The 16,950-nt window shown below is 51.4% G+C and overlaps 3 protein-coding genes across 5 annotated transcripts in view; 1 reads left to right on the forward strand and 2 right to left on the reverse strand.

The window, feature by feature from the left end:
* Positions 1-1,080: 1,080 nt before the first annotated feature.
* SNRNP25 (small nuclear ribonucleoprotein U11/U12 subunit 25) lies at positions 1,081-8,536 on the reverse strand. Its single transcript, XM_075010423.1, has 6 exons — positions 8,404-8,536; positions 7,995-8,085; positions 6,476-6,581; positions 5,342-5,416; positions 3,623-3,685; positions 1,081-1,446 (listed from the first exon to the last, which is right to left on the reverse strand). Exons 1-5 carry the CDS (start codon positions 8,533-8,535, stop codon positions 3,631-3,633), a joined length of 459 nt encoding a protein of 152 aa, XP_074866524.1. The 5' UTR covers position 8,536; the 3' UTR covers positions 1,081-1,446; positions 3,623-3,630.
* A 48-nt stretch (positions 8,537-8,584) lies between these two features.
* On the forward strand, positions 8,585-9,737 carry POLR3K (RNA polymerase III subunit K). The gene is made up of 3 exons (XM_075010422.1): positions 8,585-8,715; positions 8,941-9,028; positions 9,317-9,737. Exons 1-3 carry the CDS (start codon positions 8,605-8,607, stop codon positions 9,442-9,444), a joined length of 327 nt encoding a protein of 108 aa, XP_074866523.1. The 5' UTR covers positions 8,585-8,604; the 3' UTR covers positions 9,445-9,737.
* Positions 9,738-12,637: 2,900 nt separating this feature from the next.
* GTF3C1 (general transcription factor IIIC subunit 1) overlaps positions 12,638-16,950 on the reverse strand; it is a 79,089-nt gene continuing 74,776 nt past the window's right edge. For 2 of the 3 annotated variants that reach the window (XM_075010737.1, XM_075010736.1), the window contains exons 36-37: positions 15,990-16,182; positions 12,638-13,240 (exon numbers count right to left, since the gene is read on the reverse strand). In XM_075010737.1, coding sequence (XP_074866838.1) covers positions 13,022-13,240; positions 15,990-16,182 — 412 coding nt within the window. In that variant the 3' untranslated portion in view covers positions 12,638-13,021. The remainder of the gene's footprint in view (positions 13,241-15,989; positions 16,183-16,950) is intronic. The other variant, XM_075010738.1, reaches the window with a different exon arrangement.

A 16,950-nucleotide genomic window follows, 5' to 3' on the forward strand; every position in this document is an offset into this window, starting at 1 on the left:
TAAATTGCAGCAGGGGAGGTTCAGGTTGGACATAAGTTCCTAACTGTCAGGGTGATCAAACACTGGAACGAATTGCCAAGGGAGGTGGTAGAATCTCCATCACTGGAGCTATTTAAGAAGAGGTTAGACAGGTGGCTTTCAGGGATGGTCTAGAAAGTGCTTGGTCCTGCCATGAGGGCAGGGGGCTGGACTCGATGGCCTCTCGAGGTCCCTTCCAGTCCTAGTGTTCTATGATTCTAAAGAATCCCCAGGTTTACTGCCAGTCTGACCTGTAGGAAAAATCCTTCCTGCCCTAAATACGGCCACGCAGGCACTGAACATGCAGGCAAAGAGGCAGCAGCCAGACAGCTGGGAGAGAATTCTTTGGTAACTCAGCGCCTGCCCAGCTTGCGTCCCATTGTCTACCACTACTGGTTCTATCCTCCCCCTCCCCCGGTTATGGTGGTGCATCTGATGGACCCTTTTAGGACTGACTAACTTCCTATTTTTCTGCCTTTTCTACCTATAGGTCATGAATTTCTTCTCTCTTCATTAGGCTTTAGAGGTCCCCACACTGTGTCTTGGAAGTCTGATGAGGAGCACAGCTGGGCCCAGGCTAACCCCCACAAAGTGGGGAGAGAGAATCCCCCTTTGGCCAGGGCTGCCTTCTCTGTCTTCAGGTGGGCAAAGAGGAGGGGTGTGACACCCTGAGAAGTTTGGGGACTACGGCAGTAGAGAATCTGTCAACAGTTCCTCACCTCAGGGATCGCTGAGACTCTCCACAATGTTCCTCCTATTTTTTTCAGTCCATATGCAGAATAAATGTTACATGCACCCCACCAGTTGTAGTCACTCTGCTGATCAGCTGGGTCGCAGATGACTCTCTGCTGGGTGGCCACCTTACAGGGAACACTGGTCCTTAGTATAACACGGTTCCTCTACAACTTTTTTCAATTTTACTGGCCAGCAATCTGCTTCTGTTTTGGTCTAAGTGGAGCCCAGCCTGCACAAAGAGGGACAAGCGTGTGCGACCCAACACTGAGTTCTCATAGCTGACTGGGTAGTGATTCAGCTGCCTCAGAACTGGATGAATAGTGACTGTCCCATCTCATGCGTTTTATTACATTTATTTAAAACACACACAGGCTGGCTTTGTGCAACATGGAGTAGCTGCCCCATCTTTTTACAGAAACCTGTTCCAAGGCCATCACAGCCTGCCTGTCTCCCCCAGGAAGCAAGCAATAACTACCTGGGTTTTCCGTCCAGTCCAGCCTGTGTGCTTGCTCTCTATTTGCTGTTCAGTGGCTTCCAGCCTGCGGGGCTCAAGGCTTCACACCACCCTTTATGGGGAGTGCTCTTTGCTTTCACCACAGCAGTTTAACCTCAGTAGCTCAGGATGAATAAAGCCTCTCTGCCATCTGGACTCCTTCAGTTTGTTTCCTCATGACCGCAGTCTGGTTAGGACAGCTGCAAAAATTAGGCACAGTTAGAAATAAAGGATTAAGTCTACGGTGCCATCACATTCTGGCAGACAGCGAGGGCTCTCTAAAGCAGCAGAGGCTGCCCTTTGTCCTGCAGAGTGAGGGGGCAGCGCATTCAAACACCAGCCTACGAGAATTTTCATCAGCTCCCTCACTTGATTTGCTTTGATTCCACCATGCCCCAGAACCATGGAGCTGTTCTAACTTTCCTAATTCCCTACAAGGGAACGCTCGTTTCTGTGGGGGAAACAAGCCTGCAGCTCTGAGGAGGCCAGCGGAGTTCAAATCCATGTAGGCACACAACCAGAAGAAATGGAGGGGGAGGACATCTGTCTCCTGTCTGTAGGCTCATTTCAGTGCTGCTGAGGAGCAGGGCACCAGTGCTAGGGACAGGTTCTACCACAAGGTGGCACAGCACCCCTAAGCAGGAAGATGTAGTGTCCCCTGAAGAACTACAGGTAACAGAAGATTGTGGACAAGTTACTAGTTGAGATGCCACAAGTGTCTCTGCTGGAAAGACGCTGCAGTAATAAGCTGGAGCAAGTCATCTTCAGGCAGAGGCAATGCTTTGTTTGGAACTTATCAAAAAGTTAGAAATTAAGATCCTGCTGATGCTTCCCATAGGTCATGCTGGGCTGGCAAGTGGCTTCATGCACTAGCTGGGCACTTAGGGTGGTATATGTTGCTGTTTTGTTCATGGTTACCCTTGGCAAGTCAAGCATCTGGGGCAGCCAAGCTCTAATTTTGTAGCTGGGTAACTACAGTTAGGTACCTAGAGGAACAGCCTGGTGGTGCAGGATTGTTGCTTCCTGTGCCAGTCAGAAAACCAGCTCACTTCACTAGAGGCAGGTATATGGAGTCAGGTGCATGACTTTAATTAGCCAAGGCTGACCCCAGTTTAAATGCCAGCCAGACTCCCACACTGTTCAGGATGCACCCCCAGTGCACGTGTTAGTGTTGAAAATGAAACACTGCCAAAGAATTCTCAACTATTAACTTGTCCACAATCTTCCGTGACCTGTAGTTCTTCAGGGGACGCTACATCTTCCTGCTTAGGGGTGCTGTGCCACCTTGTGGTAGAACCTGTCCCTAGCACTGGTGCCCTGCTCCTCAGCAGCACTGAAATGAGCCTAGAGAAGGGAGACAGATGTCCGCCCCCTCCATTTCTTCTGGTTGTGTGCCTACATGGATTTGAACTCCGCTGGCCTCCTCAGAGCTGCAGGCTTGTTTCCCCCACAGAAACGAGCGTTCACTTGTAGGGAATTAGGAAAGTTAGAACAGCTCCATGGTTCTGGGGCATGGTGGAATCGAAGCAAAGCAAGTGAGGGAGGGGTTTAAAAGGAGTGTTCTCTGCCCAGTTGCCTCCCCATTATCAGCCCGCCGCGAAGCAGCCTGAGAGAAAGCCACTTGTTTTTCGGTCAGATCTTTGCCTGCACTGCCCATGAAGCTGGTCATCTAGTGTCTGGATTTGTTCTCGAGGTCTGAGTCAGCTTCTGCCCTGGAGGCCTGTAACAGTGCTGCCTGGCTGAAGAATTGCAAGTTGCCTAAATTTCCTCCCCTATGATTGTGAGCACCCAGAAAGCAAAAGGCCGAGGAGTGATGAAGGCCTCAAACTCAGTACCTGGGTGCAACTCAGGTTAAATTACTGAGGCCTGTCCCCTTGAGCCTCCCAGTTACCGTGACAACAGTCTGCCTGCAAACCCTCTAGTTTCAGCAGAGCCCCAGAACTGCTGCACTTGGGTCAACCTGAGTTGGAACAGTGCACTCAGTAATGCCTCTGGTATTGGTTCCCCACACGGGTAGTGCGTAAGGCTGGTTTGGATGATATAAAAGTGTGTGGTCCCTGGCATAAAACAACATAATGACTAGGACTTAAAAGTGCTACTTCAGTGAAGATTATTAGCCGTAAAATGCTCCTGGGAGAGGTCATTAACCACCCCCCCCATACCAGAAACAGCAGCGGTGCCTAACCCGAGCACATCTGCCTGCCCGAAAGCTGGAAATGTAGTGGGACAAGTGGTTGCACGCGACTAGGACACAGCAACAGCTCTGGAGCGCTCCAGGTGCTGAGTTGCAGCGTTGGTCACTGAGCGTGAGCAGTCTGGTTCTGCGTCAGGAAGACGCAGGTTTACGGAAAGCGTGTGTGAAACTTCAGGACGTACCTTACAGGTCAGTTTCGAAGCTTCTTTATAAAGCACACCTCATCCCGATTCCTGATGCCATACCTGCAGAGAGTGATGCTGTTATATCCCCAGAAACTCCTATGCTCCTAGCCTGCATGGTCCTCCTCACCTGGCAGCCTTCTGCTCTTCACTGCCTCTTCCTCTGTGCCCCCGTGCCACTACCCCACATAACAGGAACCCTCTGTCCCCATCTCCCACGTAACCTAAACCCTCTGTTCCGCGCCCCCACCAACAGACCCCATGTAACCTAAATCATCTGCACCCATTACCCCACCCTACCTCTCCCTTTAGCCTCTGGACCAGTGACACTCACCCCACCCAGGTTCTGTCCTTGGTCTGCTCCCTGCACCCCTCTTAGCTCAGACACTTTGCTGCCACTTCAATCACAGCATAGGAAAGTAAAACAGCCCAGACTGACTTACCCATGGTCCCAGCTAATCTCTACCCTCCCAGCCCCATCACTGCCACACAAACAAACTGCTCCAAGTGAGCTCACTCCCTCAGGCCCACCTTCATCTGTTGGCATGTTTATCTGGGAAAAACCAGGCACAGCTGGGACTGGTGTGCTCTAAATAGCAACAGCCTGTGGAAGGCAGAGCTCCTCTGGTAACTACCAATTGGGGAAAGAGCTTTTCACCACCAGAAAGGACTCATGGCTGCTCTGTTGGGCTTTAAGGTTTGTTGACTTCAAAACATCAGGTCAACCCGTGCAGTGTTCTGCACCCTCCCGGATGAGCTTCCCACAGGAGTGTAAAGTCAGGCAGTTGTTCAGGGGTGTGAAAAAAACACCCTCCTGCACAAACAAAGCTTCAGTGCCCAAAAATGCCAATATAGATGGTAGTTGGCTGCTGGAACCTGTGCTCCTGGCAACAAAGCGCCCGGCCCTCATTTGGGGTACTGCTCTTTTATCCCAGAAATAAAGGGTAATGCACATCCTGTGGGCACTGACAAATTGGGGCCCTGTTAATTACCATGAAAGTTGGTTCTGGGAATGGCATATCATAGGTGGGAGTGAATCTTTCACCCCAGGCAGTCTACCTTGACAATTTTTGGTTCTCTGTGCCTTAAATATTAAATATTGAGTCTGTTCTGGTATAGCTATGGTCTGAAGAAGTGGGTCTGTCCCACGAAAACTCATCACCTCATAAATTATTTTGTTAGTCTTTAAAGTGCTACTTGATTGCTTTTTTGTTTTAATGGCTCTAGCTCAGTTTTACGGGAACAATCTGAACAAGAGGGAACTTGAATGGGAGGATCTGGGCCAGCTGGAAGCATACAAGCAGCTTCTATTTTGTTTCTGTAACTGCATTGGAAATCCTGACTAATCACTGGTACAGAGAAGCATCACACAGATGAGACTCAACCGACGTGCTGGCTGTTTATGGTTGGAAAAATCTCCCTTATGCTCAATGGTTGTCGCTGTGGTTAGCTAAGAACACTGTTTTAAAGAGGCAGCTGATCAGATCCCCCAAAGAGGAAACCTGCTTGTGTTCAGGCCAAGGAGAGACACGCCCATGACACCGATTGTGGGAGCACTCTGGGCAATGCCGTCATACTCTTCAACCTTTCCCTCGGAAAATCTCACCAGAATCAAACGGACAGGACCAGCCCCATAGGCACAGACATGCAGACTGACAACGCTGACCAGAGCCTAGTCCCTACAGACGCAGCGAAGGCAAGAAAAACTAGGCCACTTACTCTCGTAACTTCTTTTTGTCATCTGTCATTTTCTCTCCAGCAAAAGTTAAGTGATACGTCCTCCAAATATAAGCCCTGTAAAAGCAAAATTCAGTGACTTAGCAGAGCAACAGGAAAAGCAGGAACACATGGGGCAAAATATGGCCTACAGGTTGTATCTGGCCTGCTAAGCTGCTGGATCCGGCCAGCTGCACAGCAGGAATCTCAGCCAGGTTCCCTGCCCACCCTGCTGCTCAGACAGCCCAGCTGCAGGAGCCTGCGCATCCCACCCCTGGCTTTGCTTGCTGCCCCACCTCCAGAATAGCATCAGAAACTGACCTATGGGAGCTGCCTGTTTGCAGGGGAGGCAGCAAATGAAGATCCCTCCCTAACTGCGCTCAGAGCGGCTCATGGCTCCAATGGCTGTCTGCCCTGAGTGGCGCTGGGGTAGGCAAGGAGCCTGCCTGGGCACCACCCAGGGTAAGTACCTACTGGCCAGAAACTGCCTCCAGCACCCAAACCGCTCCTTCCCCACAACCCTCTCCCCGTACACCTCTGCCTAGCACCCATACCCTCTCCCAAACCCTGTACACTAATCCCTGAACCCTCTCCTGCACCCCAAGCTCCCTACTGTTAGCTAGCCTCCACCTAAGACCCTGCACCTCCTCCATCAATCTCACAGAAGATGTCCTCTTACCAAATTCTTGGTGCGGCCCGCCCCCCACCAAAACGCATCGCCCACCTCTGGATTAGAGAATAAGGATGACAGCACAGAGGAGACAGCAGAGAACACGACTCAGCGAGTGCAAGGGCTGCTCCGAGCTACCGCTATGAAAGCGGTGAAATTCTGCTCTGCGTGTGGCCCGTCCTTCCGCCGCTCTGCTCCACCGTCACAGGTCAGCCCAGAGCAGAGTGACTGAGCAGCACAGCATTTCAGACCCTTCCTGGACTCCAAAGCTTTACAAGGGACTCCCTGTGCAGCGCTGTCTGTGGGTTTGATTAAACCCGTTAGGGCCAGAATTTACGTGTCTCTGAAAGGCAAGAATTGTGGGGGTTGCTGCCTTATAGTCCCCTTCTTGCAGGAGAAAGTGAAGTGTCAGGAGGCAGCACATCGCCCACAGTGCCCCCTTCCCTTGTGGGGAGCCCCCAGCTCACCAGCTAATATGCTGTATGCCCCCTTCCCGCTCCTGCTTCAGCTGCACGTATCGCTGGATGGCCTTCTTCAGGTCCAGGACGCTGGCATTCTGCACCACTACCACGGCTAACAGGGAAAGGACAGTCACCTGGCTGTGCCCCATGGAGCGCACCATACTGTTTATTTCGATCCTTCCGCCCACACTTTTCCCCTTCCGTGCACTCCAAGGGTGACACATGGGTGGGAGGGACAACGGTCTAGACAGCAGCTGGGAGGGGACGAGAGCCTCAGGGGGTGGGGGTGGGTCTAGCAGGATCTGGCCTCTGCTGCACTCACTGGCTGTGGTGGGGAAAGCGGAGCAAGCAGCCTCAGTTTGCTCAGGGGAGGGATGGGACTGCTTCTTTCATTTGCTGGTGAGAAGAGGCGCGAGGTGGCCGGGGAGCAGAGCGAGTTAGGGCCATGCTGCTTTGCTTCCTCCACCACTGCTGGTGTGTGAGACCCCCCTGCTGCGAGGGCCTGCCTCGCTCATCCCCCAGGCCACATTGCTTGGGGAAGAGGCATGGTCAGGGGGTAGGGCCTTGGGTGGAGAGGGGTTGTTCTGGCCCTTCCTTGGTAATCCTCCAGGTGTCCCATCGCCAGTCACCAGGGCAATGCTATTTACAACATCCCTTGTATCCACAACCCTTGTGCCAGTGTCAATATGAAGAAGAGATCGCCTCCCTTGAGTTTGTTCTGAGTTCACCTAGCCCTGTTCCTCCAATCAGCTGTTTGCAGCTGGGGAAGAGGGGGACAGGGGGTCCCTCCCTCCCAGCCACGGTGCCACCAATCAGCTGTTCCTTACAATTCTGGGAGGGACACCATCCCTCCAGCTCTGTGGATCAGCTGATTCGAGGCACTCTGGAAGGGAGCCTTGAAGAGCACCAGGCTAAAGGTGAAACCTACCTGTGAGTTGTGGACTGAGCATCACTGTACTAGATCAAGCAGCAAAAGAAAAATGCAGGAACTAACCTTGGTCTCAATGTTCTCCCCAGATCTGAGCCCATCTTAGCCAGGCTTCAGCTGGAGGCGGCCCACACCAGTTCAGCACCTAGGTCTTAACTGCCAGCTACTACGCAGGCTATGTGCCCCCTGTTCCCACTCTAGCTTCTACCTGACCAAGGCTACAGAGCTCAATGCCCAGGATTTGCAGGGGACACAATTTACCACCATCCCTGCATGTGTCATTTAACACGACAAATGTGTACTTAAAGCATACATGTGATCTTGGACGGTACATCCACACTGCAATAAAAGGCCCATAGCATGAGTATCCAGCGCGCACGCATGCACCAGAGATGCAGGTCTTGTAGCACGTACTCCACTCTGAGCTTAAATGTCTACGTTGCAATTTTTAGCTACACAGCCTCAGCCTGGCAAGCCAGAGGCAACTGCCTCAATACTGTGGGCATTTTATTGCAGCATAAAAACACCCAGAGAGATTCCCACCCCTGCTCCCAACAAACGGCGCAGGGGGGGGGACCTGTGCGCTGCAGCCCTTACGCATCACTTCGTCATCCGCCTTGCACACCCGCACAGTCATGGCCTGGCCGTACTCCAGCGCGATCTGGGAATTGATCTCCTCCACGGTGACCTGGCCGGGAAGAGACGGGCGGATAAACCACCCAGCGCACCGCGCTCCCCCGAGCCCAGCGTGACTCCCGGAGCCTGACACCTGCAGCCGGGGGCTCTGGCCTCTCACCTGCACCCCCCCACCCCGGTCCTACGTCACACCCCCCATCCACACCCCCCTCTCCAGAGCCTTCCCCGCCCCCCGCTCCCGCAACCAACTTCGACTCCCCCGCCCCCTCCTCGGGAGTCGCCCCTCCCAGAGTCACGTGACGGGGAATCTCTGGACACGCCCCCCCCCCCGCGCACTGCCGCTTAGTAACGCCCAGGGCCGGGCCGGTACCTGCACGGGCAGGTCGCAGAGCAGCGGGTCCTGCACGAGGCGGGCCAGCCCCTCCTGGAAGAGCTCGAGCACCTCGGCGTGCGCCAGCTCCTCCTCCTCCTCGGGGCCGGGGCCGGGGCCCAGCTCCGCCATCGCGGCCTGCGGCGGCCCGTGACCCGGACAAAGAAAGAGGCTGGGCCGCGACGTGACCCGGAAGCGGAAATGCTGCTGTTCTGCCCGACCTGCGGGAACGTGCTGGTGGCCGAGGAAGGCGCGAGGTGCCACCGCTTCGCCTGCACCACGTGTCCCTACGTGCGCAACGTCACGCGCAAGGTGACCACCCCCCCCCCCGCCGGCAGCGCCCCCTGCTGCCGCCCGGTCAGAGCCCGGGAGCGTGGGGACCCGAGGGGCACTGCAGGGGGCGGGGCTAGAGCCCGGAGTGGGTGGAGCTAGTTGCTGGGGGGCGGGGCGGACGGAGGTGGCTGAGGCTCCTCCCCCCAGGCCAAATCCGGCTGGGGGCTGGGCACGGGGCAGCGCCTCAGATCCTGTTCCCCGCAGGTGAGCAGCCGCAAGTACCCGAAGCTGAAGGAGGTGGACGACGTTCTGGGTGGCTCCGCAGCCTGGGAGAACGTGGACTCCACGGCAGGTGAGCACCACGTCCCCCTGAGCCTGGCTGGGCAGCGAACCCGGCTGGCAGGGGGTGCCTGAGCCGGAGCAGAACCGCCAGCAGGCCAGTCCTTGGCCCCCTTCTAGCATGAAAAATGATCCCCCCCCCCCGCCCCCCAGGGCCATTGACCCATATCCTCTCCTCTCCTGGAGCCAGCCAAATTCTAGCTCCGCAGGTGGAGCGGCCCTTGAGGTGAGTTCCCCTGGCAGAACACAAGTGCTTTGTTAGCGGTGGGATCTGTACTCACTCTAGTTCTGTTTTTTGCAGAGCCCTGTCCCAAGTGTGAGCATCCTCGAGCCTACTTCATGCAGATTCAGACAAGATCAGCGGATGAGCCCATGACCACCTTCTATAAGTGTTGTAATGCCCAGTGTGGCCACAGGTGGAGGGACTAACTGGTTTCAAATTTAATTTTTTCCAGTGTTGCTTTTGCTGTTTGTTGGAAATTTCCCAGTTGGGTTACATGAAAGATAATGTAGAAATAAATGTCCCTGGTTCCAACTGCTGCATGAGTTTGAACTAATATTGACTGCTACTAGTGCAGGCATTCACCATAATCAGATGGGCCAGAGGGAAAAAAGATTATGCATATGCTATCCATTTCCTGATGGCAGACATTGTTAGAACTAGTTCTGTTCAGAGAACAGATACAAAAAAATCTCTTTATTAAGCAGTTCACACTCCAACACGGCTCTTTTATAGGGTGCATTACATTATCTTTTATCACAAACTACAGCTGCGATCTAAGACTACAACCTAAGAAATGGCAGGAATGGTTAGTTTCTAGATGGGAAAGAGCCAAATAAAACCCTGAAGTCAAGCTGTTGATACAGCAGATGATGCTTTTCTTGGATCAGTGCTGAACTCACAGGACTGCGCCCTGTTGTACTGTGCTGTGTATAGAGACCTGACAAAGATTGTCCCCTTGTCCTAAATTGCTTATGAATGAGGGAGAAATGTGGTGGTTGCATTGTCTGTCATTGTGACTGCTATGCATTAGCCTCGGAGGTGGGGCAGGAATGCCTGGTATGCTAAAATGGACTGCCCTAAATTCAGGGACATTGACGTGAAGAGAAAACTCCTCCTTGATCCACAATTCCTGGGTCATGGGATCCTCAAGGTGTGCTCCTCAGTCCAAAGCAGATACGGTGTGGAGAGTGAGCATGGGCTGCGGAGCTTGGAAAAGGACTCAGACCCAAGCTTGAGGGTCTAACCACCAGTAAAGAGCCTTGATGACATGCAGCATCACCAGTACATCAAGTCTGTCACGAGTCGGCTACACCAACACCACCCATGACTGTAAAGGCTGGAGGTGGAGCCTGGCAAACGGAACAACATCCTATGTCCCAGGAGCTGGAGACACTGTCTGGCTGTGGTTGTAGGAAAGTTGGCGACTAACTATTAGTTGTGACATAGCCACAAATGGCTGCTCAGGTAGGAGTGCCTAAGCCTAGGGGGCATCCAGGACAGCGCCTATGAATTCGATCTTCTGAGTGGGCAGAAGGATTGATTTGCTGGTGTTGATGAGTAGGCCCAGACTGGAAAGCATCGCTTGGGAGAGGAGAACGTGCACCTCCGCCTGCTGCTGAGACCAGCCCCTGAGGAGCAGTAGTCCTTGTACAAGTGGTTCCTCGGGGGCTAATCACAAGTGGGAAATAACTTTTTCGTATCGAATGAGAGATAATAGCTAGGGTAGGCAAACTATGCCAGCAGGGTGGAGGCATATACAGTGAGGTGGGGCATGGTCAGAGGAATAGGCTAGAAAAATGATTCTTGTAGCCACATTCTGCATGGATGTGAGTGGGGAAGGATCACATTTGTAAGACCAGAAAAGGATAGTACAATAATCAGGAAGGAACCTGAGAGCCTGCAAGGGAGTTAGCCCTGCGTGCATGGATAAGAAAGACCAGATCTTAAAGAGGCTATATAGAAAGAATCTGAAACATTTTTTTTAAATGTAGTTGGACTGTGAGGACCAAGGGAGAAGCCCGTGTCAATGATGATGCTCAGATCACAGAACACTAGACCTGGAAGGGACCTCAAGAGATCATTGAGTCCAGTTCCCTGCCCTTTTGGCAGGACCAAACACCATCTACACCATCGCCCACAGGTATCTGTCTAACCTCCTCTTAAATATCTCCAGCGATGGAGATTCCACAATCTCCCTAGGCAGTTTATTCCAGTGTTTAACTACCCTGACAGGAAGTTTTTCTTAATGTTTTAATCTAAATCATCCTTGCTGCAGTTTAAGCCCATTGCTCCTCGTCCTATCCTCAGAGGCCAAGGAGAACAATTTTTCTCCCTCCTCCTTGTCACCCTCTTTGAGATACTTGACAACCGCTATCATCTCCACTCTAAGTCTTCTCTTTTCTAAACTAAACAAGCCCAGTTCTTGCAGTTGTCCCTCAAAACATCATGGGCTTGATGAGTGCTGTGCATCATGATCAAGAAAACAGAAAGTGGGGAAGAGTGCTGGAAGAGGAGGATGGAAATTACGGGTATGTCTGCACTGCAGTTAAAACCCTGCACCTGGCCCTTGCCAGCTGACTGGGCTTGTGGGACTTGGCCTTACATAGCTGTTTAGCTGCAGTGTAAATGTTGAGCCCTGGGATGGAACTTGGGCTCTGGGATATGGCAAAACTCTTACACATTCCTCTGAACCCTTTGAATCAAATACGATGAATTGGGTTTATTATACTGTTAGTTACTCAGTGAAGTATCTGCAGGACTCTCGGGCTCAGTGAAGGCTGACAAAGTACAGGCAAACTCAGTTTACCTTAGGACCACTGCTAGTCCTCAAATCCTCCCCACATTCCACCCCCCCGGCCTCAGACGTATCACCCAGCCTGCATGCTCTACACTCCTGTGTGTCCCCCTCCCCACCTGCTATTGCTGGGCAATTTACACTCCCCCATGCCATGCCCCTGGGAGAACACAGGCACCACCACTAACAGTGTAGCAGGACTAGAGTGGCTTCTGGCTGCTAGCTGTGTACCACTGCCAGCACATTCCTGTGGCCTGGAAGGTGTGTGTGCAGTGCCACCCCATCCATAGGACAGTTCAACGCAGCCACTCCGGGCTCTGCACTTTGGGGGATCCTATGGCAGACACCCTATAGACAGGCTGGTTCCCCATACGCAGGTTAGCCTGCAGGGCCCTGGGAGGGCTGGGACTGGCAGCAAGGGTTGCTTCCCGCCCTTCACCATGGCAGTGGGAGCTGCAGGGAAGCACAGCTATGCAGCAGCCTGCCCTGCCACCATCTCCTAAGCCAGCCTGCACTGGGGCTGGGCACTCTGCTTTCCTGCTGCTGTGGTGAAGCAGAACAATTGGGCTGGCCTGGGTGATGGTGGAAGTCAGCAGAGTTCAAACTGGAGATGCAATTAAAACAGCCAGGAGAGTTAACTACTGGGACAGACATCAAAGTTGTGTGCCTAAGACCTGCTCTACTTCTATCAGAAGTCTGTTGAAAAAGGCCTGATCCAGGAATCACTGAATGAAATTCTATGGCCTGCGATCAGCCCAAATTATCATGACAATTTCATTTGGACATATACGCTATGAAATAACCTTTGCCTCTTGCTTTAAGTAGATGCTGACTAATGTTACCAATCCAACAGCCTTTCGCTGAAGAGACCTCTGACCACGTACAGCACTTCAGCATCTCACGTGACTGTGAGAACTCAAATCTGGGTACAGAAGTCTGGACACAAAGTCACGTCCCAAGGTGATGCGGTTTCCCCTCCTTGAGGAGGTGCTGGGATTGTGTGGAGACTTCTCACACATGACCACACAATATGAATGTCTGCTTTACAATAGGCCTGAAGTAATTCCCAAGCAGAAATAAAATTTATTTAACAAAACATGACAAAATGACAGACAGAGCACAAGTTATGGGACACATCAGAAGCTTCACCTCCATTAGCATTCACTAGTACAGGCTGGAAAAGCAGGTGTGATGGAGCTGGCCATCTCTTATACATGGATCATCTGCACCCACTTATTCCAATTGACTTCATGGGGGAACACCCTACCCATTCTCAGAGTACAGTCTACGGTAGGCTCATAAAATACAGTAGGGGTCTCACTCAGTTTGGGGTCAGTTAGCTCTTCAAAAACCGGCTGAGAGAAGAGAGAGACTGGCGAGGTCTTTTTCATGCAGAATCTTCTGATGCAGCCAAGGGCTTCCAGGCCCTGTTGAAACAGTGACCTGCTTTAGCTGAAGAAGTTACGCAGAACCACAAAAACCCAGTAACGCCCACCAAGACTATTCTGTGCGACACGCTTCCTGCTGTTTCTCCAGCTACTCTAGAGAGCTATAAAAAACAGCCTCATCTCCATGACAAGGCAGCACTGCTATGGATTACAGGAAGCTAAACCAGTAGTGTAGACATAGCCCACAAGTTTAACATCAGGACAGTTGAACAGGCAATGGCATGGGTGGGAATTCTTTTTCAGGAAGGCCTTTATGTTCACACCCAAAGATACTGCACATGTTTTACCTGCTAGAATCTCCGCCAAAGTACGTAAAACCACAACCATATCCTCCACCTAGCTCACCTTTTCCATTACACGTGCAATTAGATTGTTGCTCGTTGTAAGTGGACAGTTAATGCACTGTAGTTACTGCTTCTTATGCACTTACTGCAACTTGCCTTTGAGATCGTAAGCATTTTGGGAGCTGCTACATACCTTCTAATTCGCAGCCCTCAGCACAATGAGAGCCTGGCCTAGCTGGCCTCTAGGTGCTAGCATAAAAGTTAACCAACCACCAGCAGTCCAAGTACTGGTACAGCACACTAGCAACGGACCAAGCCTTAGAACTGGCACAGCTGGAACCACTTCAGTGGCAGTGTAGATAGGAAGTGCAAGGTCACAAGCTACTGCTCAACAATGGGCTGATAGTCAAACCCATACATGCACCCAACAGGGCAATGTGTTTCTACACAGACTAAGAATGAGCACTCAGTCCTCTTTGGGGCAGGGAACAGTTTACTAAGCCTCAATGCGTTTGGAAAACACCATGTATACCTACATCATTAGAGCCATGTCTACACGTGCACGCTACTTCGAAGTAGCGGCACTAACTTCGAAATAGCGCCCGTCACGGCTACACGTGTTGGGCGTTATTTCGACGTTAACATCGACGTTAGGCGGCGAGACGTCAAAGCCGCTAACCCCATGAGGGGATGGGAATAGCGCCCTACTTCGAAGTTGAACGTCGAAGTAGGGCACGTGTAGACGATCCGCGTCCCGCAACATCGAAATAGCAGGGTCCGCCATGGCGGCCATCAGCTGAGGGGTTGAGAGACACTCTCTCTCTAGCCCCTGCGGGTCTCTATGGTCACTGTGTGCAGCAGCCCTTAGCCCAGGGCTTCTGGCTGCTGCTGCTGCAGCTGGGGATCCATGCTGCAGGCACAGGGTCTGCAACCAGTTGTCGGCTCTGTGGATCTTGTGTCGTTTAGTGCAACTGTGTCTGGGAGGGGCCCTTTAAGGGAGCGGCTTGCTGTTGAGTCCGCCCTGTGACCCTGTCTGCAGCTGTGCCTGGCACCCTTATTTCAATGTGTGCTACTTTGGCGTGTAGACGTTCCCTCGCAGCGCCTATTTCGATGTGGTGCTGCGCAACGCCGATGTTGAACGTCGACGTTGCCAGCCCTGGAGGACGTGTAGACGTTATTCATCGAAATAGCCTATTTTGATGTCGCTACATCGAAATAAGCTATTTCGATGTAGGCTTCACGTGTAGACGTAGCTTAGAAGTGCTGTATAGTTATAAAGACACTTTTCATGCATTTAGTTGGGGGAAGATGCTCTACTGAAATCCTCTGTTTTATAAACCAAGTTTGTTATAGAGCAGTTAGGGCTTTGCAATCCCACCCCCCTATCACCCTAAAAAACTAGCAAACCCACAAAAGCAAGTTGAGCCACTTAAGAATACAGACACTGTTCTCTATGCCACAGGAGGACACCTAAACATTACAGTCCACAAACATACCACATTAAACTTGTTCATCTCAGTGCATCCTCCCACATGTCATCCTTAAGCTATCTCCCACCTCTCAATGCAACTGGTTGTAGCTGCTTGGTGCAACAGTGTGTTGTATTGGAAGGGATAATTTGGGGACGGGGATGGCTGACACCCATAAGGGGCAAAGTTAAGGTTACTGTACGTGACCTGCAGCATACAGGACTTCTGCTAATGTTCAGATGCAGGCAGGTGTTGGTGTACCAACTCTAACTGCTTCCCCTGGGGTTTTCTGCATATTAAATTTCCCGGGGTTTTTTTAATCCTCAGGAAGGCAGGGCACTTAGAAAAAATGACATGGAAGTGCTGCTGCTGCTCATAACAACCTTTTGCATTGTAGGATAATAATTTGTAGGCAGCTAGTGGTAAAAACTTTGAGCTCTGATGAGCAAAGAGCTATCTGAAACCCAAACACCACCACCTAGCATTTAGCATTTTGCTCCAGATCACCTCCGGATACACACCTTAATGAAGTTTTGCTGTTCAGCCAGACAGCATTTTAAAAAGATACCTAGAACAGATTCCAGAGGCTGCCTATTTAAAAATAAAGTGTGGAAAGAAACCAAACAAAAACCGTATAGCACAGGTGAGATACGAAACAGCAGGCCCATTTTAGAAGGCAATCCTAGTTGTGCGGTATCAAGCACCACAGTAATTCAAAGAGCAGGCACCAGCAGGAGACACTTCCTCCCAAACCCAGTACACCACAGCCCTGATCTAAATGAACACATTCGAGGGGTGAGACAGAAACAATCTCTGCAGTCCATTGACAGTTGTTGACTTCTCTCCTGAGACTCTCAGAAGGGAAGCACATTACTGTGCTGCAGACAGATGAGACCCTTTTGTATCACTCTAGTGGGACAGTCACACTAAAGAGGCTGAAACTGGAAAACGTTTGGCATCCGATGACAAACGTACCTGTAATATCTCCAAGACAGAAACAGGCTGAAGAACCCCCATATAATGTTGCAGCAGAGTATTTTCTGTTATGCCAGGCTTGGTCATGATGTGATAGAGCACAGCTTCCATCATCCCCTTACATACAGGTGTATTCAGAGTCCCATCCACGATTCGCCAAGGCCTCCCAATGAAGCAGACATTCTCACAGGCCCTGCAGAGTCAGTAAGTTCCACTGAGTTGTAATTTTAAAAATGAAAAATGCAAACTGCTTGCAGCACAGAGGCCTCTCTTCCTTCTCCTCACACTAGCAAATACCCATACCAGAAGGCAAAACAGAGACATTCACATTTATCATACTGTGACTCAGTGCAAACACACTGGGCTGCAGACCACTGTCCTTAGTCCCTGCAGGGCTCTCCTGAAATAAAAGTTCCACCCAGCTGACAGAGGCGCAGGGCAGAAGTACAGCTGGCGATGCGTTCCCCAGTGAGTGTGTCATAATAGAGCATCTTAGTGATGGCCAATTTGCTGGCAAGTGACTTGTGTTTTTACTCTGGAAGTGGGAGTACAGACCTGTGCTAGTTTACAAGCCAGTTTCTATTCACCTTCCCTGGTGGTTTAACCCCAGAGTTGAAATGAGTAAATACATATGTGTGCACTCCGTATTAAAGTTGGATGGAAATTCTGTCTTTGGGCTCTTCCCATGACACTGCAGGGGGTAGGGAAAGCCTGTTTTCAGTGAGAGGCTTTTGTTCCATATCGAGGTCTTTGCACAGTCACAATGGGAATGCTTAGGACATGCACGCACAGCAGCTTAGTCAGTACTGGGAAAGGTAGATAGTTTAACAAACCATTTCCCTGCTGTTCTGGGGGTAGTAGAAAAAAACCCACCAGGAACCCTGCCTGAATGGATTGCTCACTGCACATTATTTTTCATTCAATACAATCTGCATTTCTGATATACCTGGATCTGTTACCA

The sequence above is a fragment of the Carettochelys insculpta genome, chromosome 16 (assembly GCF_033958435.1).
Source record: "Carettochelys insculpta isolate YL-2023 chromosome 16, ASM3395843v1, whole genome shotgun sequence".
NCBI classification, from domain to species: Eukaryota; Metazoa; Chordata; order Testudines; family Carettochelyidae; genus Carettochelys; species Carettochelys insculpta.